Source organism: Vanrija albida, assembly GCF_041260175.1.
Source record: "Vanrija albida strain AlHP1 chromosome Unknown contig_3, whole genome shotgun sequence".
In the NCBI taxonomy this organism is placed as follows: Eukaryota; Fungi; Basidiomycota; class Tremellomycetes; order Trichosporonales; family Trichosporonaceae; genus Vanrija; species Vanrija albida.
Window position 1 is genome coordinate 803,217 of NW_027191422.1, and position 23,837 is coordinate 827,053.

Genomic DNA, 23,837 nt, shown 5'->3' on the forward strand with positions numbered 1-23,837 from the left:
CGCGGCGCAGCGGGCAGTGTCCTTCCCGGCGAGGCCGGCGCCCCACTAAATGCTGCATCCACGGCTCTGGCTGCTGGCTGGTCGGGCCTGGGCGACCAGTCCGAGCTGGACCCGGGGAGTGATCTTGCGTGCGGGCGTGTGTGCATTCTTGCATCGGTGCATGCCCGGGGTGCGTAGATCCAGCCAAGTTTCTGTACGTGTGCGTGTTCGCCAGCCTACGCGCGTCTACAGTACCTCTCAACCCTCGTATCAAGTACCCCGCTCCTCCGCCACATCCCAGCGCAGCCCCACCGACGCGCCGTCCCCCGGACCCTGGTACAAGCCTACAAGACCAACGCCGCCCCTACACCGCGGTATGGCCCCCATCCACGACCAGGTCCGCGCCCGTCATGAAACTCGACGCGTCGGAGAGCAGGAAGATGGCCGGGCCTGGGGGTGTCAGCGAGCGCAGCGAGCGTGGCCGCGGGCACGACGGCACCCACCCCTAAACTCGTCGGGCGTGCTCAGCCGGCCGAGCAGGCTGCCGGCGGTCCACTCCTCGAGCACGCGGGGCCGCTCGACGATGAGCGCCTCGGTGAGGGCTGTGCGGATCTGCTACGTGAGCGAGCGCAAGGCGCGAGCGGGCGAGCCCGACGTGGGCCAGCCCGAGTACTTACATAGCCTGGGGAGAGGGACTGGGGTGTCAGCAAGCTCGCCACGCCAGCCCGCCGCCGCCAGCCCACCCTCGCGCCAGCGCACGCAGGCGCTCGCTGCGCTCGCGCCTGCCTCACTCACGTTAACGCGGATGCCTTTCCCGCCCCACTCCATCGCCAAATTCCTCGCAAGCTGCGCCACGCCCGCCTTGCTCGCATTGTACGCCGCGCACTCGAGCCCGCGGTTGGCCACCCGGCCGCTCATGCTCGCCACGAGCGCGATAGCCGCACCCTGCCCTGGGACGTTCTCCCCCCTCCCGCGGCAGCGTACGCGCGCGCAAAGGCCGCAGAGAGGAGAAACGCGCCCGTGAGGTTCACGTCGATAATCTTCCTAAACTCGGCCGGCGCGATCGCCGTCGCGTCTTTCAGCAGCTGAATCCCGGCGGCGTGGAAGAGGCCCCTGACCGGCGTGCGGGCGTTCTTGAACGCGGCGCCGACGGCAGCCTCGACGGCCTCGGCGTCGGTCACGTCCAGCCGCTCGTAGGAGAGCGAGACGCCCGCTGCGGTGGCCGCGGCCAGGGCCGAAGACCAGTCCGGCTCGACCGGGGGCAGCAGGTCCAGCGCGAGCACGTCGGCGCCGGCCTGCAGCAGCGCGTGCGCGACTTCCAGGCCGAGGCCACGCGCGCCGCCCGTGACGAGGATGGTGCGGTTGGCGAGGGAGAAGAGGGACGGCGCGGGGGCGGAGCCGAGCGCAGAGGTCGGGTCTGTGTGTGAGTGGGTGGACGGCCTCCACCGGCTGCGCATGTCCGACTCACTAGTGCTGGTTGCCATTTCAGAGCGAGCGAGTGACTGAGTGAACAGCGAGCAGAGCAGGGAGACCTCTGCTGCCTCCCCCCCGCCCGCTATATACCGTCCCGGTTTGCCCAGCCCGGTGGTCACACCCACACTCGGCTCACGACGTGCCGATCCCCATCTCCGGCCCGGAGACAAGCGTCGGCCACCTCCCCCACCTGGCCCCGCGCACCGTGCCCAGGCCTGCTTATCCCCAGCGCGGCCTTGGCACCGGCAGCACGTACTAGCTGGCAGGTAGGTTGTGCGCCCGTTGACGGCCGCCATCGCGCTGTCTTGGCCGAGGCCCGCCGGGCGTCATCGCCAGCGGGCGTGGCCCCGCCCGCCCGGCTGTGCTACGCCGACTCGATCCGCACTGCTGCAGCCGCTCGCTATCACGCCGACACCGACACCCCTGCCCAGCTCGCTCCGCTCGCTGACGCCGACCCCGTCCCCGCCCAACTCGCTGCGCTCGCTGCCTCCGCCTCCACCCTGCCCAGCTCGCTTCGCTCGCTGACGCCGACCCCGCCCAGCTCGCTCCGCTCGCTGGGCTCGACGCTATGCAAATCCCATTCATCCTGGAAATGTTTTCGCTACGAACAGGCGGCTCCATAACCACCCCTCGCGCACATTGTTTAGTTGTCGACCATGACCATTCCCTTGCCCTTGTAGCCCTCCGAGCTGATACCGGTCTGCACATTGTCAGCCACACCCCCCCACCCCCACTCACAATAGGGTCCGACTTCTGCGCCTGCATGTACTCGGTCATCTGCTCCTGGTACTCCTTGTTCCATGTGTTGACGGGGGGAGGGGCTGGGGTGTCAGCACGGGCGCGCGTGTTTCAGCAACACGCCACTCACCACGCGAGCGGGCAAGGGCAAAGAGGCCGAGGGCGACGCCGACGGCGGCGAGGGTGCCGGCGAACACCTTGATGGTGTTTCCGGGGGGGTTGACGGGGGCGCGGGGGCCGTGGGGGCCGAAAGCGACAAAGTAGGCTGTGGTGGGTGGTCGGCGGGGGTCGGGGTCGGAGGATTCGGTGTAGTTCGGGCAGAGTGAGGTTTTGGATTTGGCGTGGCATGACGTGGGAGGGGCGATGGTCAGCATTGTCACGACACACAACGACAACGGCGGCGGCGGCGGCGGCGGCAACGGCAGCGGTGGCAGGCAGCAGGGCAGGATGGCAGAGACGCAGCGACGGCCGCCGCGACGACCGCGACGACCGCTCCGAGTGCACCAGATTGTGGCTTGTGAGGCGCATTTGGCACCGGTTCAGCCCGCCGACATCCGGTGCGGGCTGTCGCCGGCGCCGAGCAGCGACGGCGCATGCATCCAGGTGCGGCGGGCGCGGCGTCGGCGCACGCGCGCGGGGTCGCAGGTTGCGCATGCCGGCCGGCGCCATCACGACGCCGGTGCGGCTCGACACCGCAACTCAGGTCCCGGTAGGACCCGACAGGGACAAAAGCCTCGAAGCTGGTTGGCGCGCGATTGGTACTTGCTCTGTCGGCGGTGTCGTCGATCTCGCCGAGGGGACGCAGTGTTGTCGTCGCCGTCGTCTGCTCGGTACGCGCGCACGTCGACCACCTGCGCTCTGCCACCGCCTCCAGATGCCTTGCCAAGAACCGCCGCAACCGCCCGCCAAAATGACTCAACACTCACCAGCCTTCTTCTCGTCAACGGTCAGCTCGTTCCAGTCCTTCTTCTGGATGTCCTCGAGCTGCTGGTAGACCTCAAACTGCTCGGCCGAGGGGAGCTTGGACCAGCTGGCCTCAATGTTGGCGAGGAGGGGGGCCGTCTCGTTGGAGCGGCTCGAGACGACGTGGATCGACGAGGTGGATGCGGCGCGGGTCGCGAGGCGGGGCGCGGCCGAGGCGCGGAGGACGGCGGTGCGAAGGAGAGACATGGTGGGCCTAGCCTTTTGGGAAGGGGAGGGGGAGGGGAGTGGGGACAGAAACGAGAGCGGGGACGCCGGAGAGTGGTGAGTTGGGGAGGGGGTGTGGTGGTGATGGCAGAGCTGAGGTGGTGCAGGCTGGGCGAGTGCCAGGGTGGTTGCAGCCTGGGTGGGTGCAACCGCTCCGCGCTCGGTGATTTGGCAAAAAGCCTCGAGTGGCATTTTGATCCCGTCGACGCCTGGCTGGCGTTGGCTCTGGGCGGACGGACAAAATCGCAGCAAAGTTGGCCAATCATAGGGAAGGCAATCGTGCCAGTGGTGCAGTGAGCAGCGGGTCCCAGCCTGCGTCAGTCGCGAGCCAGACGTCACTATGCATGCATGACGCGGGGTATGGGCGGCAAGAGGGCGGCATGCATGCGTCGCGGCGTGTCTCCTTCATCAACAGCTACATGTCGCCGAGTCGTGCCGCCAGCGTTGTTGCAGCATCGTCCCTCGGGACAGCACGCACCGGGAGCCATCCGCCAAACCTTGCTCCTACCGACTCCAGCCAACCCGGCTTGTGCCATTGCCCTCCGCGGCCTACCTGCCGGCCCAGTGCGGCGTCGACCCGCCCACTGATGGACACTGTCCGAAGTGGCGTCGGCCAGGCGCCTGGCGCAGTCGACGCACGCACACTGCTATTGTCCAGCGAGCCGTGGCGGATGCACACGCGGCTGACGAGACGCGGCGCATACATGCGCACGGCTGCAGTGCGCGCGGCTGCCTGCTAGCAGAGCCCACACCCCAGCGCACATCCCCAGCCCACCTCGACATCACGTGCGTCGCGTCTTGTTTACATTCCTTCGGTCCGTGATCCGCCCACCCGACTCGTTTGTCGCGTCGGTCTCGAGGGACGCGGTGGGCCATGTTGCGTTCGCTGCGCGCAGTTGCGCATCGACCACGACAGAACAGCGCGAGAAGCCAGAGAACACGACATGTCAAACACCACGCGCCGCTCATCATCGACGCGATCCCGATCACTGATGGATCTATACACACTGCTCGCGCTGCTCGCCTCGCGCACCGCTTCGCGGCGCGTGCGTTCCGCGTCATCATCTAGGCTGCATAGAACGCTACCCAGGGAAACATTATACGCCAACGTAGAATACGAAACCGAAGGCTGCCACGTCAAAACTAGCTCGACGTGCGATCAAAGAGGCGCGTCAGACGCGCTTAGAAGAGGGCAGCGGCGGCGGCGCCGAGGAGGGCGACGAGGCCAAAGGCGGGGACAACCTTGCTGGCGCCCGAGCCCGAGCCGCCGGTCGACGAGGCAGTAGCGGCCGACGAGGCGCCCGAGCCGGTGGCCGAGCCAGTGTGCGAGCCCGAGGCGTCAGTGTGGGTGGCGTTGGGGTGGGTCTGGTTCTGGCCGGGGCCGGTGCCAGGGCCGGGGTTGACGGCGGTAGCGGCGGGGTTGACGCCAGTGTAGCCGGCAATGGTCGACGAGTTGACGGCCGTGGTGGCGGTCAGCGAGGCGGTGGCCTCGCCGTTCTCGACAACAAAGTAGTTGGCGGCAACAACGTCGCCGAGCTTGGCGTTGGTCTGGTACTCGGCCAGGTCAAAGTTGTTCTGGACGGGCGTGTTGGTGTTGTTGAAGCCGGCGGGGGCGGCAAAGTCGGAGGGCTGGTTGAACAGCAGGAAGACGTAGCGGTGGGGTCCGTCGCCCGAGGGGGGCGCGGGGCCGGCGTACTCGACAATGGTCGTGCCGTTCAGGTAGTTGAGCTTGTAGGGCGACGACGTCGTGTTGACGTGGAGCGAGTTGATGAGCCAGTGGAGGGTCTGGGTCGCGCCAGTGAGGTTGGTGTTAACGTTGCCGGCGTCGACGAGGGCGGCCGTGTAGAAGGCAGTGGGGTTGAAGGCCGAGGCGTCAGCGGCGGCAGCGACGCCGAGCTCGGGGAAGTTGTTGGCGGCCGTCTGGGGGACCTGGGTGCCGGGGGTGAGGGTCGTGTTGGGGGGCCACGAGCCGGTGATGATGCCCTGGGGGTCGAACTTGGGGAGGAGGGGGTCGAGGAGGGCGTCTGGGCGTGTCAGCAATGTGACGCGGCGGAGCCGCGGCACGGCGCGGCGCGGCGTGTGGGCGACGACGCGAGGCGTGTGGGCGACGGAACAACCCAACAACGCGTCGCCTCGCCGCTACGCGCCGCGTCGACAACACTCACTCTTAAAGTTCTCCTCAAGGCCGGCAATGTCGGCCGAGTTGACCTGGGCGGCGGCGAGGGTCGCGAGGACAGGGAGGGCGATGGCGATGGCGAGCATTGTGGGGCTGTTAGTGTGGTGGAGGGAAGAGGGAGGGGGGGATGCGGTCGATCGTGGTTCTTATGTGTTGGGCGGGGGGGGGGGGACGAGGGGAGGCCAAGAGGACCGAGGGGCCCAGGAGTGAGAAGCAGGCCGCGGCGCGGCGCTCGCAGCCCAGGGGGACGGGGGGCAACCGAGCTGGTGAGTACCTGGCGCACCGGGCCACGCGCGGCACAGACAATTTGCTCTGTCGCAGGCTGCTGCTCCTCTCTTGCTCCTCCCTCCTGCTGCTCCCCTTCCCACTCCCACTCACCCTCACCCTCGCCCAACTCACGCACGTACGGTGCACGTCATCGCGCGCGAGAGGCAAACGCGTGAGCCTTGTGTCGCGGCTGTTTCGCAGAGTGACGCCTGCGCCAGGGGAAGTACAAGGGATGTGCCGCCGGGCCAAACATTCGAGGTGCCCTGAGTACGTCGACGTCGCGCCGTCGCCCAACCCGTCACTCTCTCTCTCTCAGGGAGCCGGCTCGATGAACCAAACAAGCAACACGGCTCGTCGTTGCGACTGGCCCATTTGATTTAGAGTCACTCCAGTAGGGCTGCCCGCAACTCTGCCCACCCACTCTGATCGGCCCTTCCCCCTTCCCCCTGGCCTGAAGAAAACAACGCGCGTGCGTGAGGTTTGCTCGTCTGTGTGCGCTGCGCTCGCTGTGCTGCGCGCTCGCTGAGACTCTGCGGCGTCTATTATGAGAAGGTGAGAAGGTAGGTCGGTGTGCGCCGCTGTGCGCGCCGGGCCGGCGCATCCTCGTCCAAACGCACCCTCAAACCATGCCGGATGCATTCTGACGTCAGCTCTCTCTCCCTCGCGCCGCCCTCCGCCCCGCCCACCCCGCCGTCACATTCGTCAGATGACGAGTACGCATGTCGTGCTAGTGCGCGCCAGCTCGCCAGCGCCAGCTGCACTCGACAAGCAGCCGCAGCAGCACAACCTTAACGCCCTCTGCCGAGAGAGGCCTCGAGAGGCCTCGGCAGTGGAGCCACAAGGCGCCGTCTTGGCCAACTTGGCTTCTTCCCGCCAAGTTGCGCAGCAGCTTTCAAAACGTGACACTCGTCGTCTGCGCGGCAGCGCAGGCAGGGCTAGGCGCCAAATCTACGCGCGGCGCTGACCATTGGCGTCTCGGTGTGCACCATTGGGCCGGCCGCTGCACGCTTGCTGCAACATTTGCATACACTCGATCCATTCGCCACATGCACCCATTTCGACGTGACGCGTATGCCGACGCCGATGATGCCGCCGAAGCCGCCGCGCCGATCACAATCGAGAGTTGTCGCTATTAACAGCACGAGCCCTGGTGCCACCCTGGCCCCGTCGCGACCAGCTCGTTTAGGCATGCGTAGTGTGGAGGGAGGAGTAGTTGTGTGTAGGAGCTTCCGGCGGCAGGCCAGTGTAGCGGGTTACACATTGTCGTGCTAGATTTCGTCGCAGGCTAGAGTAGCGGCGCTCGACAGTCGAGCCAGCAGCCAGCCTAGCCAGCGTACACTATCCCAAGTCGGTAACGGCGCGCCTTGCCGCGCGATCACGGCCGCGGCGTGCCCCAACGGCGCGCGGCACAAACGTGAGGCTGCTCTCCAGGTTGGCCATTTTCGCCGCCAGCCCGTCCATGTCGACGTCTATATCGGGCGGCGGGCGTGCCGGCGGGCCAATGTTGCTGTGCGTGCGCGAGTGAGTCGGCGACTTTGGCGGCGCGTCGGCCGGCGGCTCTTTGCGCGCAGGCCGGATCAGGCTCGCTGCCGGGCCGTCGGTCCGCGCAATCTGGTTCATCTGGGCGGCGTCAGTCGGCACTAGACGCAGCCACTGAAGATTGCAACTCACTCCATGGTTGACAATCGAGAAGAAGTAGGTCACTGGGTAGTCTGTCGACGTCAGCTCGCCCCCACCCCAGTCCCTTCCATCACCCACAGTGCTTCTCAATCAGGTGGAGCCGGCGCTTCTTGGGCGTGAGGAACGCCTTTGCGCACTGCTCAGGCGGGAGGAAGCACTCGAACTGGCGGTGTCAGCGGGCGTCGCAACTCCGCACACTCACAATCTTCTCGCCGCGCTCCTGCCGCTCGCGGGCGATCGCGTCGTGCGTCTCGGTGTAGTGCTGGCCGTCGTCAGCGCCTCCCCCCTCCCAGCCCTCACCAGATCAAGCATCCGCTCGTCAGGAAACACCTTGCCGCACTCGCGCCACTTGTGCCCGAGCCCCCGGGCGAGCGGCGACCGGCCCGCAAACTGCTCGGGCACGACGAGCACCGCCTCGCCCTCGGGCACGCGGCCCGGCTTCTCGCGCACCGGTACGCGGCAGACCCAGCGGTGCATGGCGGCCTGGTGCGCGTCGAGCTCGGCGGCGGTCGCGAACGCCTGCGAGCTCCCGGGCTGGCTGCAGCTCGGGGCCATGGTGCACAGGTGCGGCTTGTCGCCCTCTGGCAGGCGGTAGAGTTTTGCGGGGACGTGGTCGCGGTGGTCGTCGCGGTCCGATTCCCCTCCGTCGGACACGCCCCCGTCGCTCGACGACAGCGAGGCAGAGCGCACCCGCTTGCGCGTGTCCATCGGTGGCGAGTGGTTGGGGGTCTGGAATGGAGGAAAGGTGTTCATGTGCCCGGACGACCTCCACCAGAGGGGGCCTGCGATTCCGCCACACGGCGAGGCGCCGCTAATCCCAGGCGGGCTCGCTTGCCCTCCAGCCAGGCAGGTGAGTGCTCGATCTGGCACCGGGCGTGTTGGGCACATTTGCTCCCGCTCCCCCCCTCTCCCCTGCCACTCGACCAGTGACGCTCACTCACTCGCTGGCCGTGCTACGCTGCTCGCTCCGTCGTCACCGCAATCACCACCACCACCACCACTCTCCATCTCACCCAACCCCCTATCGTGTCCATCCTCCGCCTACCCAGGATCTAGGTGCGTGTCAAGGATGCGCCGAAGAGCCCATCGGCACGGCGCGCACGCGACGAGCGCGCCTCGGCCCCCGGCCCTTCCCCCGTCCCACACGTGCGACGCTGACCCTCGCCCCCAGACACAATGTCCACCTCTGCAGAGCTCTGCCCCGTCTACGCGCCCTTCTTCGGAGCCATGGGCTGCGCGTCGGCCATCATCTTCACCTCGATCGGTGCTGCGTGAGTGGTTGCTGCGGCTGTGATTGCCGCCGGCATCGCGGGCGAGCCGAGGAACAACCGCTGACGCCCATCTTCCATCTCTGCGCGCTGCATCTACCCCGTGCCCATGCCCATACTCCATCAACTCACAGCTACGGAACCGCCAAGGCTGGCGTCGGAGTCTCAGCCATGGCCGTCCTCCGCCCCGACCTCATGATCCAGTGTACCGTCCCCGTTATCATGGCCGGTATCATTGCCATTGTAAGCGCTTGCCTGCCAACGCTGGCAACGCCCCTGACACTCCCAGTACGGTCTCGTCGTCTCGGTCCTCATCTCGGGCGGCCTCGCCTCGCCCATGCCCCTGTACACTGGTTTCATCCAGTTCGGTGCCGGCCTGTCGGTCGGTCTCGCCGGTCTCGCCGCCGGCTTTGCCATCGGCATTGTCGGTGACGCCGGTGTGCGCGGTACTGCCCAGCAGCCCCGTCTCTTCGTCGGCATGATCCTCATCCTCATTTTCGCCGAGGTTCTCGGTCTCTACGGCCTCATTGTCGCCCTTATCCTCAACACCAACGCCGAGACGGCCTACAAGTGTGCCCAGGTTACCGGCCAGCTCTAAGCCCGCCGGCAGCCAGACCGCGTCGCGTCGCCAGCCAGCTCGCAGAGAATGGGACTGAATGCACCACTCGGCTAGTCAACACCACCACACTCACCACATAACTCCCCCCAACCCCCCCACCCCCACTTCATTCTTCTAAGCCACCGCGGCGAAAGGACTAGAAACCCGCCGCTGTGCACACCACAAAGTTAGAACCCCGTGATGCACTCGTGAAGTTGCAGCAGCGTAGACGTGTCGCGCGCGCGTGCCCTGTAGGCGAGGCGAGGAGGCGACTAACCGTCATGTTGACGAGCGACATGCCCGGTGTCTCACAGCCGGTTCGGCTTTCGGCGCACTGGCTTGCAAAAGTGCACGGGCAGGCGAGGCGGAAGCGAGGCATTCGTGGCGGCACTACGCGGCACACACACGGGTGGTGTGGACGGCTCGCTCGACAGTGCAGCCAGTGCATCGAGCGGTGTATCCCTAAGCTTTACTATAATGTCCAGACTATAGTCTAACCCAACAGATCCTTGTTGTCTTCGTTCAAGATGTATCCGAGGCCAGCGCCGACGCCAGCCTCATACTCTGCCTCTGTCGCCGGCGCCAGGGAGCTCATGACTTGGCTCCCAAGAAGCTCGTGGTACAGGCCCGACTTGGCCCCGCTCACTCTTCGTCCCATGCCTATTGGCGTCGAAGGGTCGCTCCCGCTCAGCTGGCCGCCGGCATCGGCCCACGCGCAGTCGCACCAGCCATTCTTCGACACTGTGAACTCGGCCACGGCTGGCCACTCTGAGATCCACAGCTGGAGAAGGCCCACAAGGGTTTGCGTTCCACCACTCTCAGCCCAGTCGGGAGGCATGAGGGATGGCGGCAGCGACTTGCCTGGCTCAAGGCAGAGCGCGGCGTCCACCCTGGGGTCCTGGCCATTAATGAGCGACGGCGCAATCACAATGGCGAGGTTGGTCGCTCCCATCCGCGTCCGGTCCTCGTGGGCCAGGAGGTGGTGTCCAATGTGCGTAAGATGGGTCAAGACTAATACGCGTGCTGGCGAGAGCGAGGGAATGAGGTTTGTACGGATTCTGCGTCGTCAGCTGCAATCCATTCAAGACAGCTCACTCGTCAGGGGTATACGTGCTCCGGATGAGCGGGTACAGGTCCTCTGGAAGAAGCGCGCTCGACAGCCCCTTCAGTAACCGCATCAGGAGGATGGGGGGGAGGTGAGGGTCGGTGATGGCAACGCCGGCCCAATCGATCTTTGGTTGGGCTCTCAGAGGGAGATCGAGCAGTCCTTGGAGTGGGGCAAGTAGATGCGACTGGCTGAGTGAGCAACTGCTAAACCCAGCCAGGGGCGACGCCAGCAGACCCACCGTAGCAGTCTTGCGAAAGATACCCTCGGTGTCAGAGCACATGCCCAGGATCAAAGCTCTGAGCTCATGCAGCGCGCGAGGCAAGTCGCCCTTGTTCTCGGCGATAATCGCGTCGACATCACCGCTCCAGTACTTCGCCGGCTCGGCAGCGCTCTGGTCCAGCGACCTCTTGGCCTCCGTCTCGGGAGAAGGTGGCAGTGTCGCGGCCGGAAGCTTGAATGGAAGGTAGCTGTTTGCCGTGCCGATCGCCGACGAGATGGCGCTCACGCCCCACCCTAAACCGCCAAGGACACCGCCTTGCTGGTTTAGAGTGTTCATCAAACCGAACGACGCCATCCCTGCGCGGGGGATCGCCAGCTGCGGGTGCTCGCGCAGAACTCGGGCCTCCTCAGTCAGGGTGGACAGTGGCACATCGACACCGCGTAATGGAATACCGGCACGCGCGAGCGCCAGCAGCGACGGCACAATGTGCAGCTTGGGGTAGGACTTGGGCGAGAGCAGTGGCAGTGTTATGGGAAGCAGAGCTGGGTCAAGTGAGCTGTTGTGACACAGAGGACCACCAAGCTCGACTCACTCTTCGCAGCAGTCCCAGGATGCACAATGTACTGCGCTGATCAGCACCGCCTACACAACGCCCCACGACGACGTACCAGCCTCTTGAGATTCTTGCGGTACCTGCGGCAGTGTCAGACCTGGGCACGCGACTAAACGGCACTAGACGTACTTGCGGGGAATCCGACGCCAGTTCCAAATCCACCACGAAACGCCGGGCAGCGCCCTCCGCTTGCCCTTGCCCAGGGCGTCTTCCTCTGCAGCGAGCACGATGAGTGTGTACCCCGCGTCCCCCTCGTCTCCGGCCCATGGCTCGAGCCGCCGGAGCACAGTGGCGAGGAGCACGTCGTTGGTCACGGGCATGGGGACTGCCGCCAGGGCAGAGAGGTTGAGCACCAGCACTGGTAGATTGGCAAGTGGTGGAGGGTGGTTCTGCATTGTGGCATAGAGGATCGAGCTCGTGTCGAGCGATGTGGACGCATTGATGCGGGGCGAGAGGTGCGGGGGCTGGGGCGACAAGTGCTGTGGGATGGGCCATCCTGCTGATAGCACGGTGGGGGGTCTGAGGTCTTCTTGGTCTTCTTCGTCTTGCTCGGTCACAGCTAATGAGTTGTTGGCGCTCGAACCGGTCCATGCTCCCAGGCCAGTGCGGCGAAGCACCTCCTTACCACTCTGCGAGACTGAACGCATAGCGTTGGCCGCGCGTGAGGTGTAAGTGTCTTCTTGTTGTGGGGGGGAAGGCAGGTTTGGTCGCGATGTCGAGTTTGATAGACGGTTGAGGCGAGACATTAGCGCCGAAGGACGCTCGACACGGAATGGGCTCGAGTCTGGGAGGGATGTTGATCGTGGTGGTGGTGATGTCGAGGCCGTACTGCTTGCAATGCTGCTCCTTCGCTCGTACCGCGGTAGTGGTTGTGGCATTGTGTGAGGAGGGGTGTGGGTGTCAGTGTGGATGGGTGTGTGTGTCGCCGCGGCTGTGTGGTGTGAGTGAGGGGGCGGGGTGGGTGAGATTGAATGTGGAGGTTTGAAGTGTCAAGTGAGTTCAAGGGTTCAACTTGTAATCTCGGTGGCGGCGTCGCGGGCGGCGCGGGCAGCGCGGGCACTTCTGACAGCGACGACGGACGGGGTGGGTGGGCAAACGAGGAATGCAGACGGTGGCAAACAGGGGCAATGGCCGCAGTGGACAAGGCGGCGGGGATCTGCATGCACTCTGCCACGTTGTTACCAGGGCGTGTTGAATAAAAAGTGAGCAGGCGCACGGACATGCGAATTGCACTGTACGCTGCGCGCTGTATGATGGCACCCCGCCCGTCACCCCGCCCGTCATTGCTGTGAAACCTAATGTTGACCCGTACCATAATGTTGGTGGTGGCCACAGCACAGACGCCGCAGAGTCGTCGCAAACCATTGAGCGTGAGAAAAAACCATGTCTGACAATGTTGCACCCGACGGTGCTTTACCAACTTCTTGGGACGGTTGACCGAGCTGGCACAAGGCCCGCCAGGCCCCACCCAGGACGGCCAGGACGGCCCCGACAGAGGAGACTTCCGAATGACGTGATTGTTTTAAAGTCTCCTTTGTGACGACTACAGTGGACTTTTTTTTGCCTTTGCTGTTTCGGAATTAGGAATAACACGCGCTCGCCATCACTTTACTGGGTGGGTGGGTCAGACACCTCCACACGCGCACCCACTGCACGCACGTACGCAGCCAGCCAGACAGGCAACCGACCCCTCAACCGACCCCTAATAAGCAGAGCGTCCACCTTGAGACCCAGGCTCATCCCCCCTTCTCTTCTGTCCAAAAGCGCAGCGCCGCCAGCTCCACCCCCACCCCCCCTCCACCCTCGTTATCATGTCCCTCGCCGCACGGGCCTTCCCCATCCTCTCGCGCGCCGCGTCCACCTCGGCAGCCTCGACCGGCAAGCACAAGGTCGTCGTCGTCGGCGCCGGTACTGGCGGTCTCACGGCCGCCAACCAGATCTACAACGCGCTCAAGGCCCAGGGCAAGCAGCTCGCCGACGGTGACATTGCCATCATCGACGCGGCCAAGACGCACGACTACCAGCCCGGCTTCACCATCGTCGGCGGCGGCCTCGCTGACAAGACAAAGTTCCGCCGCGACCTCGACTCGCTCATCCCCAAGCAGTTTGAGCACATTCCCCAGAACGTCAAGACGTTTGAGCCCGGAACCAACCAGGTCGTGCTCGCCGACGGATCAAAGGTCGGCTACGAGTACCTCGTCGTCGCGCCCGGCATCGAGCTCAAGTGGTCCAAGGTCAAGGGCCTGCCCGAGGCTATCGCCAACCCGGCCCAGTCCAAGGTCGGCTCGATCTACTCGTACGACACGGTCGACAAGGCGTGGGACCTGATCCGCGACTTCCAGCCCGGCAACGGCGAGGCCGTCTTCACGCAGCCGTTCGGCCCCGTCAAGTGCGCCGGTGCGCCGCAGAAGGTCGCCTACCTCTCCAACTCGTACTGGAAGGGCCAGGGCCGCAGCGACATCCACTCGACGTTTGTGACGGGCATTGGCGCCATGTTCGGTGTCCCCCACTACGCCAAGGCGCTCAACGAGCTCCGCCTCGCCAAGGGCAACATTGACGCCAAGTTCAACTCGAACCTGGTCGAGGTCAAGGACAAGGTCGCCGTGTTTGAGAAGGTTGCCGGTGACGACGTTGGCAGCAAGTACGAGATTCCCTTTGGCCTGCTGCACGTTGTGCCTCCCCAGGGCGCGTACGACTTTGTCAAGAACTCTGCGATCGCCGACGCCGCTGGCTTTGTCGAGGTCGACGACTTTACGACCCAGCACAAGAAGTACGAGAACGTCTTCTCGCTCGGCGACGCGTCGTCGCTGCCCACGTCCAAGACGGCTGCGGCCATCACGGCCCAGGCGCCCGTCCTCACGCACAACCTGATCTCGCATCTCGAGACTGGCAAGATTGGGTCGGCTCGCTACGACGGCTACACGTCGTGCCCCCTGTTCACGGGCGACAACAAGCTGCTGCTCGCCGAGTTCAAGTACGGCGGCGAGCTGCAGGAGACGTTTGCGCGCTGGGGCCTCAACCAGGCCAAGCCCAACGCGTTCACCTACTACCTCACCAAGGACTTTTTCCCCGCCGCATACTTTGCCAAGTTTGTCAAGGGCGAGTGGTACGGCCCGCGTACGCTCTTCCCCCCGACCTTCCTCTAGGCGGCGCGGCGTAGCGCGCGGCGCATAGTAGGACCTCACAGCCACTAGGCTTGTACATAGATATTTGTAGAGATGAAATTGGGTTATGGACATGTCTCGGAGCTTATCGAGGCTTGGCGGTGTTCCTGGGGCGGGCGTGGGTTGTCACATGTCGGCCGGCGTGAGCGTGGCCCAGTATTCCCACCAGCGCGGCGCAAGTGCTCGACGAGCAGGCAGACGGTCGGGCACCGGCGTCGAGTGTCGCAGCCCGCAGCCCGCAGTAGCAGGCGCGCCGTCGGCCGCCCGCTCCCGCGTCTTCGGAATTCCCCCCGCGCCGACGCAGCCTGCGTCGCCCGCACTACTTCGGAATACGCCTCGCGTCGTCGCTGTAGGGTACACAACTGGCGCAGGGCAGCAGTGCAGTGCCCAAGAGGCCGAGACAGCCGCGTCGGCTACTCGGCGGCGAGAGCTATCGGAATGGCTGGCCTTGTCGCGTCGCACGTCGCACCGCGTCCGGCCGCGTCGTACGCGCGCATTCGGAGACGACGGGCGCCGCCGGCGTGTCGGCCCGACTCGCCCCCGCTGACGAGCGACCCGCAGCGAGACGGCGCCGACGTCCGTCCGGCTCACTATGGCCAGGACGAGCGCTGCCACCCTCGAGGTCCCACTGGAACCAGAGCGGCTCGACGCGGCACGCGGCACGGCCAAGTGAAACACGCCACGCGGGAGACGGCCCCGACCACAGCCTCGACTCGACTCGAGCCCGCCCACCTGCCTCGCGCGCCAGCTCACCAATCGCAGCGGGAAGAATCACCGCCAAAAACAATACACGACCGCGCGGCGACGAGCAGAACCGTTGCTCACGGCCCACCCATCGTCGGTTGACTTTAAACCTAAGTGATTGCGAGTATGCTACGCGGCCTTGAGCGCGCGCTGGGCCGTGCGCTTATGACCCGCCGGGTGGTGCACGACAGCAAAAGGATAACAACGACCGCGCGACGGGGAACAGAACTGCAGTCGCCCACAGCGTGCCCGACGAAAGGTTTCCATAAACTTGTGAAGTGGTGCTACGCGGCCTTGGGGGTAGTGGGGGTGCGCGCTTGTGACGGCGTGGGCGTAGCACTGCTGGGCGATCTGTGTCGGTGGCAAAACTGGGTACGGGATGCGCTGCTTCGGTCGTGCGACGCGACGAGTCGAGCTTGCTCGCTCGCTCTGGGCCGGCTGGGCCTCCGCGGCCACCTCTGCCACCGCCACCACTTCCGCCGCCATCACTCGCCTCGCCACCGCCATTCGCCACCGCGTCGACGCGACGCGGCTCGACCCTACACATCACCGTACACATCACACCACATGCTACTTAAGCATACTATGTCGCTTCCATCACCACGCGCCACACACTCCATCGCACCCCCCTACCACTCCTCGGGCTCGTCGACCCACTCGCCAGTGCGTCGCAGCGCGCGCTCCATCTCGCGCAGCTCGCGATACCCCCTCCACCGCGCCTCGACACCATTCGCGTCGTTCCTGCTCACGCCCAGCTCGCGCCGCAGCTCGCCAATCCCCTGCTCCCACCGCTTCTCCCAGTACACGCCGACGAGGGTGCGCCCGCCGGCGCCGGTCCGCAGCGCCCAGGGCACCCAGTCGTCGACCCAGCGCTGGCGCATCTTGCCGCTCAGGCGGGCCGGGCCGAAGAGCGACGACAAGGCCGCGGCAGGCAGGCCCATGTTGGCGTACTCGACCACCTTGAGCGACAGCTCGTGCGCCAGCGTCGGCGGGAGCGAGAAGAGCGTGTGGTACAGGTCGTGCGTCTGGCGGTACCGCAGCATGGTGTAGGCCAGGGACGGTGAGTCGATGTAGCGTACCTGGCGCCGTGTCAGCCGTGTCTCTCGTCGGTTGCGGCGGCCCACCTTCTCCCGAGCGTCGGGCGTGAACCCGTCGCGGTCGAGCCACTCGACATACTCGCGCCCGACGGTGCCGCGGCGCAGCCCGCGCAGGTGGTCGAGGCTGACGGTCGCCGACGACAGGGTCGGGCGGTCGCGCAGGATCTGGCGGCCCTCGGGGTGGGCCGCCATGGCCTCGTGCAGGCGGGGGAGGAAGGTCGACGCGGTCGACTCGGACAGCGTCGCGATGAGGTCGGGGCGCGAGGTGTAGTTTAGCACGCCGACGACGCCCGAGCCGACGGCGAGGAGGGCGTTCTGGGCGGCGTTGAGGGGGACGTGGTCGGGGTAGTTTTTGCGGGGCTGGGGTGGGGCGGCGGGGCCAGCTGGTGCCGAGGCATGATGGCGGGCCGAGGTGGCCGCTGCACGCGAGCTGGACGCGGCGGCGCGCGTGCTGAGCAGGAGCGATGTTGGCCTCGACATTGCGGATGTGCGTGATGAGCTTGAACCAACTTTCCACTATGACGAGTGTCTTGTCGGAGCGATCGGGTGCGACTCTCCCACGGTCGCCGCCCACCGCTCAAGCTCCGCCCGCCGCCGTGCGTGGATTGCTGGTGGCTGCAGGCGCTGGGAACGCCGAGACATGGCCCGAAGGGCCGGTGCAAGGGTGCGGGGGCATGTCCGCGACGCCGGGCCTCTGCGGTGGGCGCGGCGGCGGCGGGGGGCGGCGCGGGAGCCCGCCCACCGCGTGCCGCATGCTGCCTCCCGGCCTCCCAGGCACGATACATCCGAGATAGTGAAATGGCAAAGTTCGGTTACAGCAACACCAGTGGAGCGCCGGGCGGGCCATGCCATGCACGATGGAACTGGCCCGCTCGACGACGGCGGCGGTAGCGGCGTCTTGATGCGTGCTTGGCGAACGAGGACTCTGCGGTCGTGCCGGGCCTACTTAACGAGCCCGCGCGCTCCTCTTCCTTCCCCCGGGACAGAGAAAAAAACAGTAAAAGGCAAAGAATGCCACCACCACCGAGCACCAACCCGACCGACCCAATCGAGGCAGCCTACCACCCGTCGATGGCGGCGCGGCGCGCGTCGCGCCCGACCGGCGCCCGCCCCGAGCCCGACAGCCTGCGGCCGTCGCCGAGCCCGTCGCCGCCGCCACACCCCAAGGCGCCAGCGGCGATCTACCGGCCCTCCAAGGACAAGGACGTCGAGACGCCCGGGCCCTCGATCCCGCCGTCCCGCGCCGACAGCTACGTCGACCTCGAGCTGTCCGTGCTCGGCCAGACACCCGGCGGCTCCACCGACGAGGTCAACCTCGAGCGCGAGGTCGCTGCGCTCCCCCCCGTCGACGGGGGCCGCGACGCGTGGCTCTTCCTCCTGTCCGCCACGCTCGTAGAGACCACCGTCTGGGGCCTGCCGTACACTGTCGGCGTGCTGCACGCGTTCTGGAGCACGAAAATGTTCCCGCACGACGAGGCGACGCTCACGCTCGCGGCGACGCTGCAAACCGGCCTGATGTACATGTCTGCCGCGTTCCTCGGACCGTGAGTCGGCGCAGCCCCCTCCCTCCCCCGCTCACAACCCAGCCTGTTCACCGCGTTCCCGCAGCACGAGAAGACGCTCCAGTTCGTCGGCCTCTTCGTCGCCGGCGCGGCGCTCATCGGCTCGGCCTTCGTCACCAAGGCGTCCCACCTCGTCTTCACATTCGGCATCCTCTACCCCTTCGCAGGGGCGACGTACCTGCCCTGCGCGACGCTCATCTACGAGTGGTTCCAGGCGCGGCGCGGCATGGCGACGGGCATCATGTTCGCCGGCACGGGCGCGGGCGGCACCGTCTTCCCGTTCATCGTGCAGGCGCTGCTCGCGCGGTTCGGGTACAAGGCGACCATGGTGGCCATTGGGCTGGGCTTCCTCCTCATCAACTCCGTCGCGCTGGCGTTCGTGCGCCGCCGCGTCCCGGTCGGCAGGGGGGCCGGCTCGGCGCGCCGCGTGCGCCCGATGAGCGCTATCGACTGGAGCTTCCTCAAGAAGGGCGGCATGTGGGCCGGGACGCTGGTTATCCTGTTCACGGCGATGGGCAACTTCATCCCCAGCCTGTGGATCCCGACGTTTGCGGACGCGATCGGCGCGACGCGGCCCAACGGAACGGCCCTCGTCGCCATCATGAACGCCGCCTCGGTCCCGGGCAACACGCTCACAGGGTACATCTCGGACCGTGTCCCGCCCCGCCTCGCAATCTTCGGCTCGTGCGCCCTCGCGGCGACGGCCACGCTCGTGCTCTGGGGCCTCGGGACCACCGACAGCCTGCTCGTAGGCTTCTCCATCATCTGGGGCTTCACAGCCCTCAGCTTTGTAGGACAGTGGAGCCGCATGATCACAGTCATCAGCAAGGGCGACCCCACCCTCCCCGGCCTCCTCTTCTCCTTCTTCACAATGCTCAAGGGCGTCGGAAACCTCACGTCCGGCCCCCTCTCGTCCGTCCTCCTCAACTCGGGCGAGCACTTCCGCGGCTCGATCGCAAAGGGCGCGGCTGGCGCCTACGGAAACACAAACTACGGCATCCTCCTCATCTACACGGCGGCGTGTACTATGGCAGCCGCCGTCGCCGGCACATTCTTCCCAACAAAGTAGCCACGGCCATAGCACATAGCCCCCGTAATATCTTGGGTCGTAGCATCTATCTGCATGCTCGCTGTATCGGGCACATCTTGTACAACAATGGAGAATCGCACGTCTCGAGGCTGGCATCGACCAAGGCAGCTCACTCGTCCTCCTCCTCGCTTTCCACAACCTGCCGCCGGCCTGGCGAGTCAGCAGTGCACAATGGCGCCCACTCCCCCACGCCACACTCACCACCGCGTTTTGGCCGCGCCTTGGGCTCGGCAGCTTGTGGCCGCTTGGCAGCACGCCGCTTTGCCGCCTTGGTCTTCTTCGCCACATCTGCCTCAAGCGCCTGCTCCTCGAGGCCCTTGGCTTGGTGCTCGGTCAGAATAGCCTCGAACTCCTTGAGCTCGGTCTCGGGCTTGCCGGCACCCTTGTTCGCGCGAGCCTGGCGGGTTAGTCCTCCTCACACAGACTTCACCCACCTTGGCGAGAATCTCAGTGAAGCGTCGGAAGACCGTCTCCTCGTGCAGCTTGTCCTGGTAGAACGGCAGCCTGAATTGTCAGCATCGTAACCCACGAACACCACTCACGCCTCGATAAGCTTCTTCATCGACCGCTCAGACTTGAACGGCAGGAGCGACAAGCAGAACGCAATGTCACGCCATTGGCGCTCCTCAGTCGCCAGTCGGAATCGCTGGCAGAGCTTCTCCACAATAGCCTCGGCCTGCTTCTCCTTCTCGATAAACTTGAAGATGAAGCGCATAGTCTTCTCAAACGTCTCCTCGTCGACGGCGTGCGCGCCGATACTGAGATGCGAGATGACGTCCTGCAGGTTGTTGTACAGCGCGTTGTCCTTGGTGCTCAGCTCGGAGAAGAAGAGCTTGGCGAGGTCGGCAATGCGCTGGTCTGGGTCCTCGAGGCACTTGGCCATCTCGCCGAGCTGGCCCTTGACCTTGATCATACCGTTGAGGATAAGATGGGTCAGGACCATGAGCGTGTTCTTCTTGACAATCGGGTCGGGGTCGGTCAAGCCCTGGTACAGGCGTTCAGAGTTCTGCGGCGTTAGTGGCGTTCTTGCTCACTTGACACTACTCACATCGTCGATCAAGCTGCCCCAGCAGACTGCGATGTCGCCGAGGGCAATGACAATGTTACTCCGGACAATGGGGTCGCGGCTTGTCTCGAGAATCTTGAAGAGGAGCAGAAGATGGGCCTCGCAGAAGGCAGAGCTCACACACATGAATTTGGTGAGGGCAAGGACAGCCGCTTCGCGGAGCGTCGGTGACTGACCGTCAGTACTTGTGTGGGACATCCAAACTCACCCTGTAGCGCTTTGGGCTGGCGCAGATGGCAGCAATCATCGGGCCATAGAGAGCAAGCAGGCTCTTCTCGCCATACAGCAGCTCCTTTTCGCGAATGTTGGCGATGAGATCGCCAATGTCGTCCTCAGCATTGCCAGCCACAGCTTCGAGGTCATTGCCGCCATCCTTCTCCTTTGCCTTCTCGGCGGCCTTCTCTGTGGAATCGTTAGCACCGCAGAAGAAGACAGTCGCCATGCTCACCCTTCGCCTTCTCATCCTTGCGCCGCTTGAACTCGCGCTCGACGAGCTCAAGGTAGACGATGTGCTTGAGAGCGACGTGGCCCACGACGAACACAAGCTGGGCCATCTTGAAGGCACCGATCTCGTCCTTGGAGACCTCCTTTGGCGCGGGAGTCTCGGCTTGAACGATGACCGCGTCAGTCGACTCCGCTCCATCGACAGAGGGCGAAGCGGCCGCGGGAGATTCTCCAGACTCTTGGGTTGCCTCGGGCTCGGGAGCCACTTCCACAGCTGCAGGCTTGGCGAAGACCCTCGCAGTGAGGTCCTTGATGATCTGGCCACAGAGAGCGTCCGGCTGCTGGCCAAGGAGGTAAATCGTGTTGACCGCCTGCTCAGCCATTCCGAACCACTGAGGTGAACGAGAAGCATGTTCAATGACGTTCTGGAGCTTGACAAACACTGGGTTGTCCATGGGCAAGCGCATCGTCTTGTCGGCGAGGGAACCCTTGACCTTCTTGGCACTACCACCAAGACGCTGAAGGGCAATGCAGGTGTAACGAGCGAGCACGAGGTCGTTCTGAAGTTGTCAGCTGGTGCCCTACTGGAGAGTTTCAGCTCACCATGCCATGAGGGCCAAGTCCAATCTTGAGCAGTGCTTCGACGCGATCGGCCACAATCTCCCTCTTGGCGACAGCGAGCATACCGAGGATAATGATGGCACCCTGGCGCTGGGCCTTGGGGATCTCCTGGTCCGTGCTGTAGACCTGCCAGAGCTTGTTGATGACATCAGGGTGCACGCCACCGTCGAGCATCATTGTGCGCATGAGCTCCTCGAGAGACGTGAGCTCGGCGAGTGTGGCACCGTACGTGCGCCTGATGGGTTAGCGATTGCGTGAAACGAACGTCACCCACTCAATCATGTTCTTGGCGATGCGGTTAACCTGTTGCTTTGGGGTGAGGTCCGGAACGACATCAAAGTACAGGCTGCGGTAGACGTCGATGAGGTTGCCGCGGATGCTGCGAGTCTCTGTACCCTCGTCGGTGGTGGCGTTGACGTCCTTGGTCCAGATGAGGTGGAGCATGGTCTTGATACCTTGCTCAGACGACGCAATGTTGTACTCGTACGCGGTGCGGAAGAAGCGCATCGACTCGAGCACCTCGGTCTTGTTGGTACTGACGAGAAGCTGGCACAGCGTCGGGATCGATGACTCGATCTGGTTGATGAAGCGCAGGGCATCCGAGTAGTACCTCTTGGTGAGTCTGAGGCGCATGACGGCTTCGGCGTCAAGGGACGTCTGCTCGGCCTCGACGGCGGCGATATCGATCTGAGACTTGCGGGGCTTGCGCTCCTTCTTCTCCTTCTTGACCTTCTTGGCCTTGGGCTTGGGCGTGCCCTCCGTCGAGTCGGCGTCCTCACCGTCCTCCTCGTGCTCTTCCTCATCATCCTCGCCATCCTCGTCGTCGTCGTCCTCGGCATCCTCTTGCTCCCCCTCGTCAGAGTCGTCCTCGGAATCGTCCTCCATGCCGGCATCCCGGCGAGCCTTCTCCATCTCCTGAGTGTCGACCTTCTCGAGCTCAGCGCACACCTTGTCGTAGCGCTCCTGCCACTCGGGCAGGTTGAGGGTACCGCCGTGGAGGGCTCCGAAGGGGTGGGTCTCGAGCAGCTTGCAAAGAAGCTGGATGGCGTAACGACGGGCAGACGACGTCTTGTCTTCGAGAGTGCGGATGGTAAGCTCGGCAATTTGCGCTCGCTGCTTGGGGAACTTGACGGGGAGGCTGAGTCCTGTTAGCGAGGTAGCAACAGCCGACACGACTTACTCGCACAGCTTGATGAGAGTTGTGAGGACCTTGGAGCGCACATAAGAGTTGAGATCGAGGAAACGCTCGAGGAGAATCTCAAAGAAGCGCTTAATCTGCTTCTTCTTCTGCTCCTCATCGCCGTCCTCTGCCAGGGACAGGTCCTTGATGAGAAGGCCAATAATCTCGACAATAGCCATACGCATGGGGTGGGCCTGGTGGGTGTCAGTGTGTAGCCTTCAGAAGCACTTACGTCGCTGTCGAGGTGGGTCAGAAGTAAGGGCATCTGCTTGTGGACGACTCTGGGGCTTAACTCGGCGAGGCGGGTAAGGAACCGCGAGAACGACCGAGGGCCCTTGGCGTCGGTGTGAGAGAATGTCTTGCCAGCGACGTCGCGGAGAACCTCCTCGGCGAGCTGTGGGTAGTCGAACTCCTTCTCCAAGATCGCGAGGAGCTCAGCCATGGGCTCGGACAGGTGCTCGAAGTAGGTGAGGTTCTGGACAATGCTGGTCTGGGCGCCGAAGGCATGACCGTGGAACTTGACAGCCAGGCAGATGACCTTGTAGACACCCAGGCGAATGTCGTTGACCTTGAGGTAAGCCTCAGCCTCGGCAAGCTGGTACGCAGGCTTGGTGAAGCACGAGACGAAAGCCTCACGCTCCGACGAGGTACGCCAGATGCGCGACGTCGGCAGGCGGAGTGCGCGGTGCATCGTGTTGAGCACAAGGGGCAGGTGGTCGACCCAAACAAACGACGTCGGCTGGGCGGACACCTTGGTAGTCTTCTTGCCCTTGCCGCCGCGCGCCTTAGTAGCCACGGCTTCCTCACCGGGCTGGCGGCCGGCACCCTTCTCAGCGGCGGCGACAAACCACTGCAAGAGGAAGGCCCAGAGCTCGAGCTGGGTCTTGTGCTGGAGGGGAGCGTCGAGGTCGTCGTTTCCCGGCGCAACGAGGGCCATGACAGCCGTGGCATGGTGGCTCATGCCCGAGCAGATGGCGTCCAGCGTCTTCTGGAGGACGGCGCCGTTGACGGTCGGTGCGTCGGCATGCTTGAGGACCGAGGCGAAGACGTCGATGGTTTGGTCGGGCGAGTGCAGAATGACGTCGGGGTCGTTGACTACCGCCTCGATGGCCATTGAGAGGTGCTCATCGATCGTGGCCGACGAGAGGTCGGGAATGTCGAGCTCATTGCGGATGGGGTAGATGGAGGGGTCGGAAGAGAGCGAGAGGAGCTCCTCCTGGAGGTTGTAGTTGTCCATGGCGGGCGGAGCGCCTTGGATGTGATAGATACTGTCTATCTCCAGCGACGGTGTGCTCTGAATGCACCGAGAGTGTCGCGAGATGTCGAGATGTGGGGGGTGTTGACTGCCAAAACAAAGCGATCACAGCAAAAGAAGGCGCGTGTTTACACAAACGCATCCAGGTACGGAGCGGTATCAAAATGCCACGTGGCGAGAATGACCTGGCATTATGCGTCACTGGCTGCCGCGCGTCGTTGGGTTGGGTGGGATGACGGTTCGTCAGTCATGCAGTCGTCACTGCGAGTGACCACCCTCGACGCACACCACCACTCTCTCGACAGC

General features: G+C 64.7%; 10 protein-coding genes across 10 annotated transcripts; 3 read left to right on the forward strand and 7 right to left on the reverse strand.

The window, feature by feature from the left end:
* Positions 1 to 343: 343 nt before the first annotated feature.
* Positions 344 to 1,463, reverse strand: Q8F55_003623 (uncharacterized protein; the record flags this gene model as incomplete). Its single annotated transcript, XM_069352153.1, has 5 exons — positions 344 to 429; positions 483 to 591; positions 657 to 674; positions 924 to 1,396; positions 1,448 to 1,463. The coding sequence occupies 5 exons, from the start codon at positions 1,461 to 1,463 to the stop codon at positions 344 to 346; spliced, it is 702 nt and encodes a 233-aa protein (XP_069209571.1).
* Positions 1,464 to 2,095: 632 nt separating this feature from the next.
* cox5 (Cytochrome c oxidase subunit 5B, mitochondrial) lies at positions 2,096 to 3,360 on the reverse strand (the record flags this gene model as incomplete). Its single annotated transcript, XM_069352154.1, has 4 exons — positions 2,096 to 2,152; positions 2,191 to 2,273; positions 2,321 to 2,455; positions 3,117 to 3,360. 4 exons carry the CDS (start codon positions 3,358 to 3,360, stop codon positions 2,096 to 2,098), a joined length of 519 nt encoding a protein of 172 aa, XP_069209572.1.
* Positions 3,361 to 4,560: 1,200 nt separating this feature from the next.
* Positions 4,561 to 5,640, reverse strand: Q8F55_003625 (uncharacterized protein; the record flags this gene model as incomplete). The annotated part of the gene is made up of 2 exons (XM_069352155.1): positions 4,561 to 5,402; positions 5,544 to 5,640. The coding sequence occupies 2 exons, from the start codon at positions 5,638 to 5,640 to the stop codon at positions 4,561 to 4,563; spliced, it is 939 nt and encodes a 312-aa protein (XP_069209573.1).
* Positions 5,641 to 7,159: 1,519 nt separating this feature from the next.
* Q8F55_003626 (uncharacterized protein) lies at positions 7,160 to 8,209 on the reverse strand (the record flags this gene model as incomplete). Its single annotated transcript, XM_069352156.1, has 5 exons — positions 7,160 to 7,441; positions 7,493 to 7,533; positions 7,580 to 7,664; positions 7,704 to 7,763; positions 7,802 to 8,209. 5 exons carry the CDS (start codon positions 8,207 to 8,209, stop codon positions 7,160 to 7,162), a joined length of 876 nt encoding a protein of 291 aa, XP_069209574.1.
* Positions 8,210 to 8,677: 468 nt separating this feature from the next.
* On the forward strand, positions 8,678 to 9,367 carry VMA3 (H(+)-transporting V0 sector ATPase subunit c; the record flags this gene model as incomplete). The annotated part of the gene is made up of 3 exons (XM_069352157.1): positions 8,678 to 8,772; positions 8,904 to 9,012; positions 9,059 to 9,367. The coding sequence occupies 3 exons, from the start codon at positions 8,678 to 8,680 to the stop codon at positions 9,365 to 9,367; spliced, it is 513 nt and encodes a 170-aa protein (XP_069209575.1).
* Positions 9,368 to 9,860: 493 nt separating this feature from the next.
* On the reverse strand, positions 9,861 to 11,703 carry Q8F55_003628 (uncharacterized protein; the record flags this gene model as incomplete). Its single annotated transcript, XM_069352158.1, has 6 exons — positions 9,861 to 10,425; positions 10,463 to 10,659; positions 10,714 to 11,237; positions 11,288 to 11,318; positions 11,364 to 11,388; positions 11,438 to 11,703. 6 exons carry the CDS (start codon positions 11,701 to 11,703, stop codon positions 9,861 to 9,863), a joined length of 1,608 nt encoding a protein of 535 aa, XP_069209576.1.
* Positions 11,704 to 13,119: 1,416 nt separating this feature from the next.
* Positions 13,120 to 14,454, forward strand: Q8F55_003629 (uncharacterized protein; the record flags this gene model as incomplete). Its single annotated transcript, XM_069352159.1, has 1 exon — positions 13,120 to 14,454. The coding sequence occupies one exon, from the start codon at positions 13,120 to 13,122 to the stop codon at positions 14,452 to 14,454; it is 1,335 nt and encodes a 444-aa protein (XP_069209577.1).
* Positions 14,455 to 15,845: 1,391 nt separating this feature from the next.
* Positions 15,846 to 16,793, reverse strand: COQ4 (Ubiquinone biosynthesis protein; the record flags this gene model as incomplete). Its single annotated transcript, XM_069352160.1, has 2 exons — positions 15,846 to 16,295; positions 16,341 to 16,793. The coding sequence occupies 2 exons, from the start codon at positions 16,791 to 16,793 to the stop codon at positions 15,846 to 15,848; spliced, it is 903 nt and encodes a 300-aa protein (XP_069209578.1).
* Positions 16,794 to 17,324: 531 nt separating this feature from the next.
* On the forward strand, positions 17,325 to 18,944 carry Q8F55_003631 (uncharacterized protein; the record flags this gene model as incomplete). Its single annotated transcript, XM_069352161.1, has 2 exons — positions 17,325 to 17,857; positions 17,900 to 18,944. 2 exons carry the CDS (start codon positions 17,325 to 17,327, stop codon positions 18,942 to 18,944), a joined length of 1,578 nt encoding a protein of 525 aa, XP_069209579.1.
* Positions 18,945 to 19,074: 130 nt separating this feature from the next.
* On the reverse strand, positions 19,075 to 23,513 carry cnd1 (condensin complex non-SMC subunit Cnd1; the record flags this gene model as incomplete). The annotated part of the gene is made up of 11 exons (XM_069352162.1): positions 19,075 to 19,115; positions 19,167 to 19,362; positions 19,400 to 19,469; positions 19,508 to 19,971; positions 20,014 to 20,202; positions 20,240 to 20,433; positions 20,480 to 21,035; positions 21,079 to 21,331; positions 21,371 to 22,234; positions 22,277 to 22,470; positions 22,509 to 23,513. 11 exons carry the CDS (start codon positions 23,511 to 23,513, stop codon positions 19,075 to 19,077), a joined length of 4,026 nt encoding a protein of 1,341 aa, XP_069209580.1.
* Positions 23,514 to 23,837: the final 324 nt, after the last annotated feature.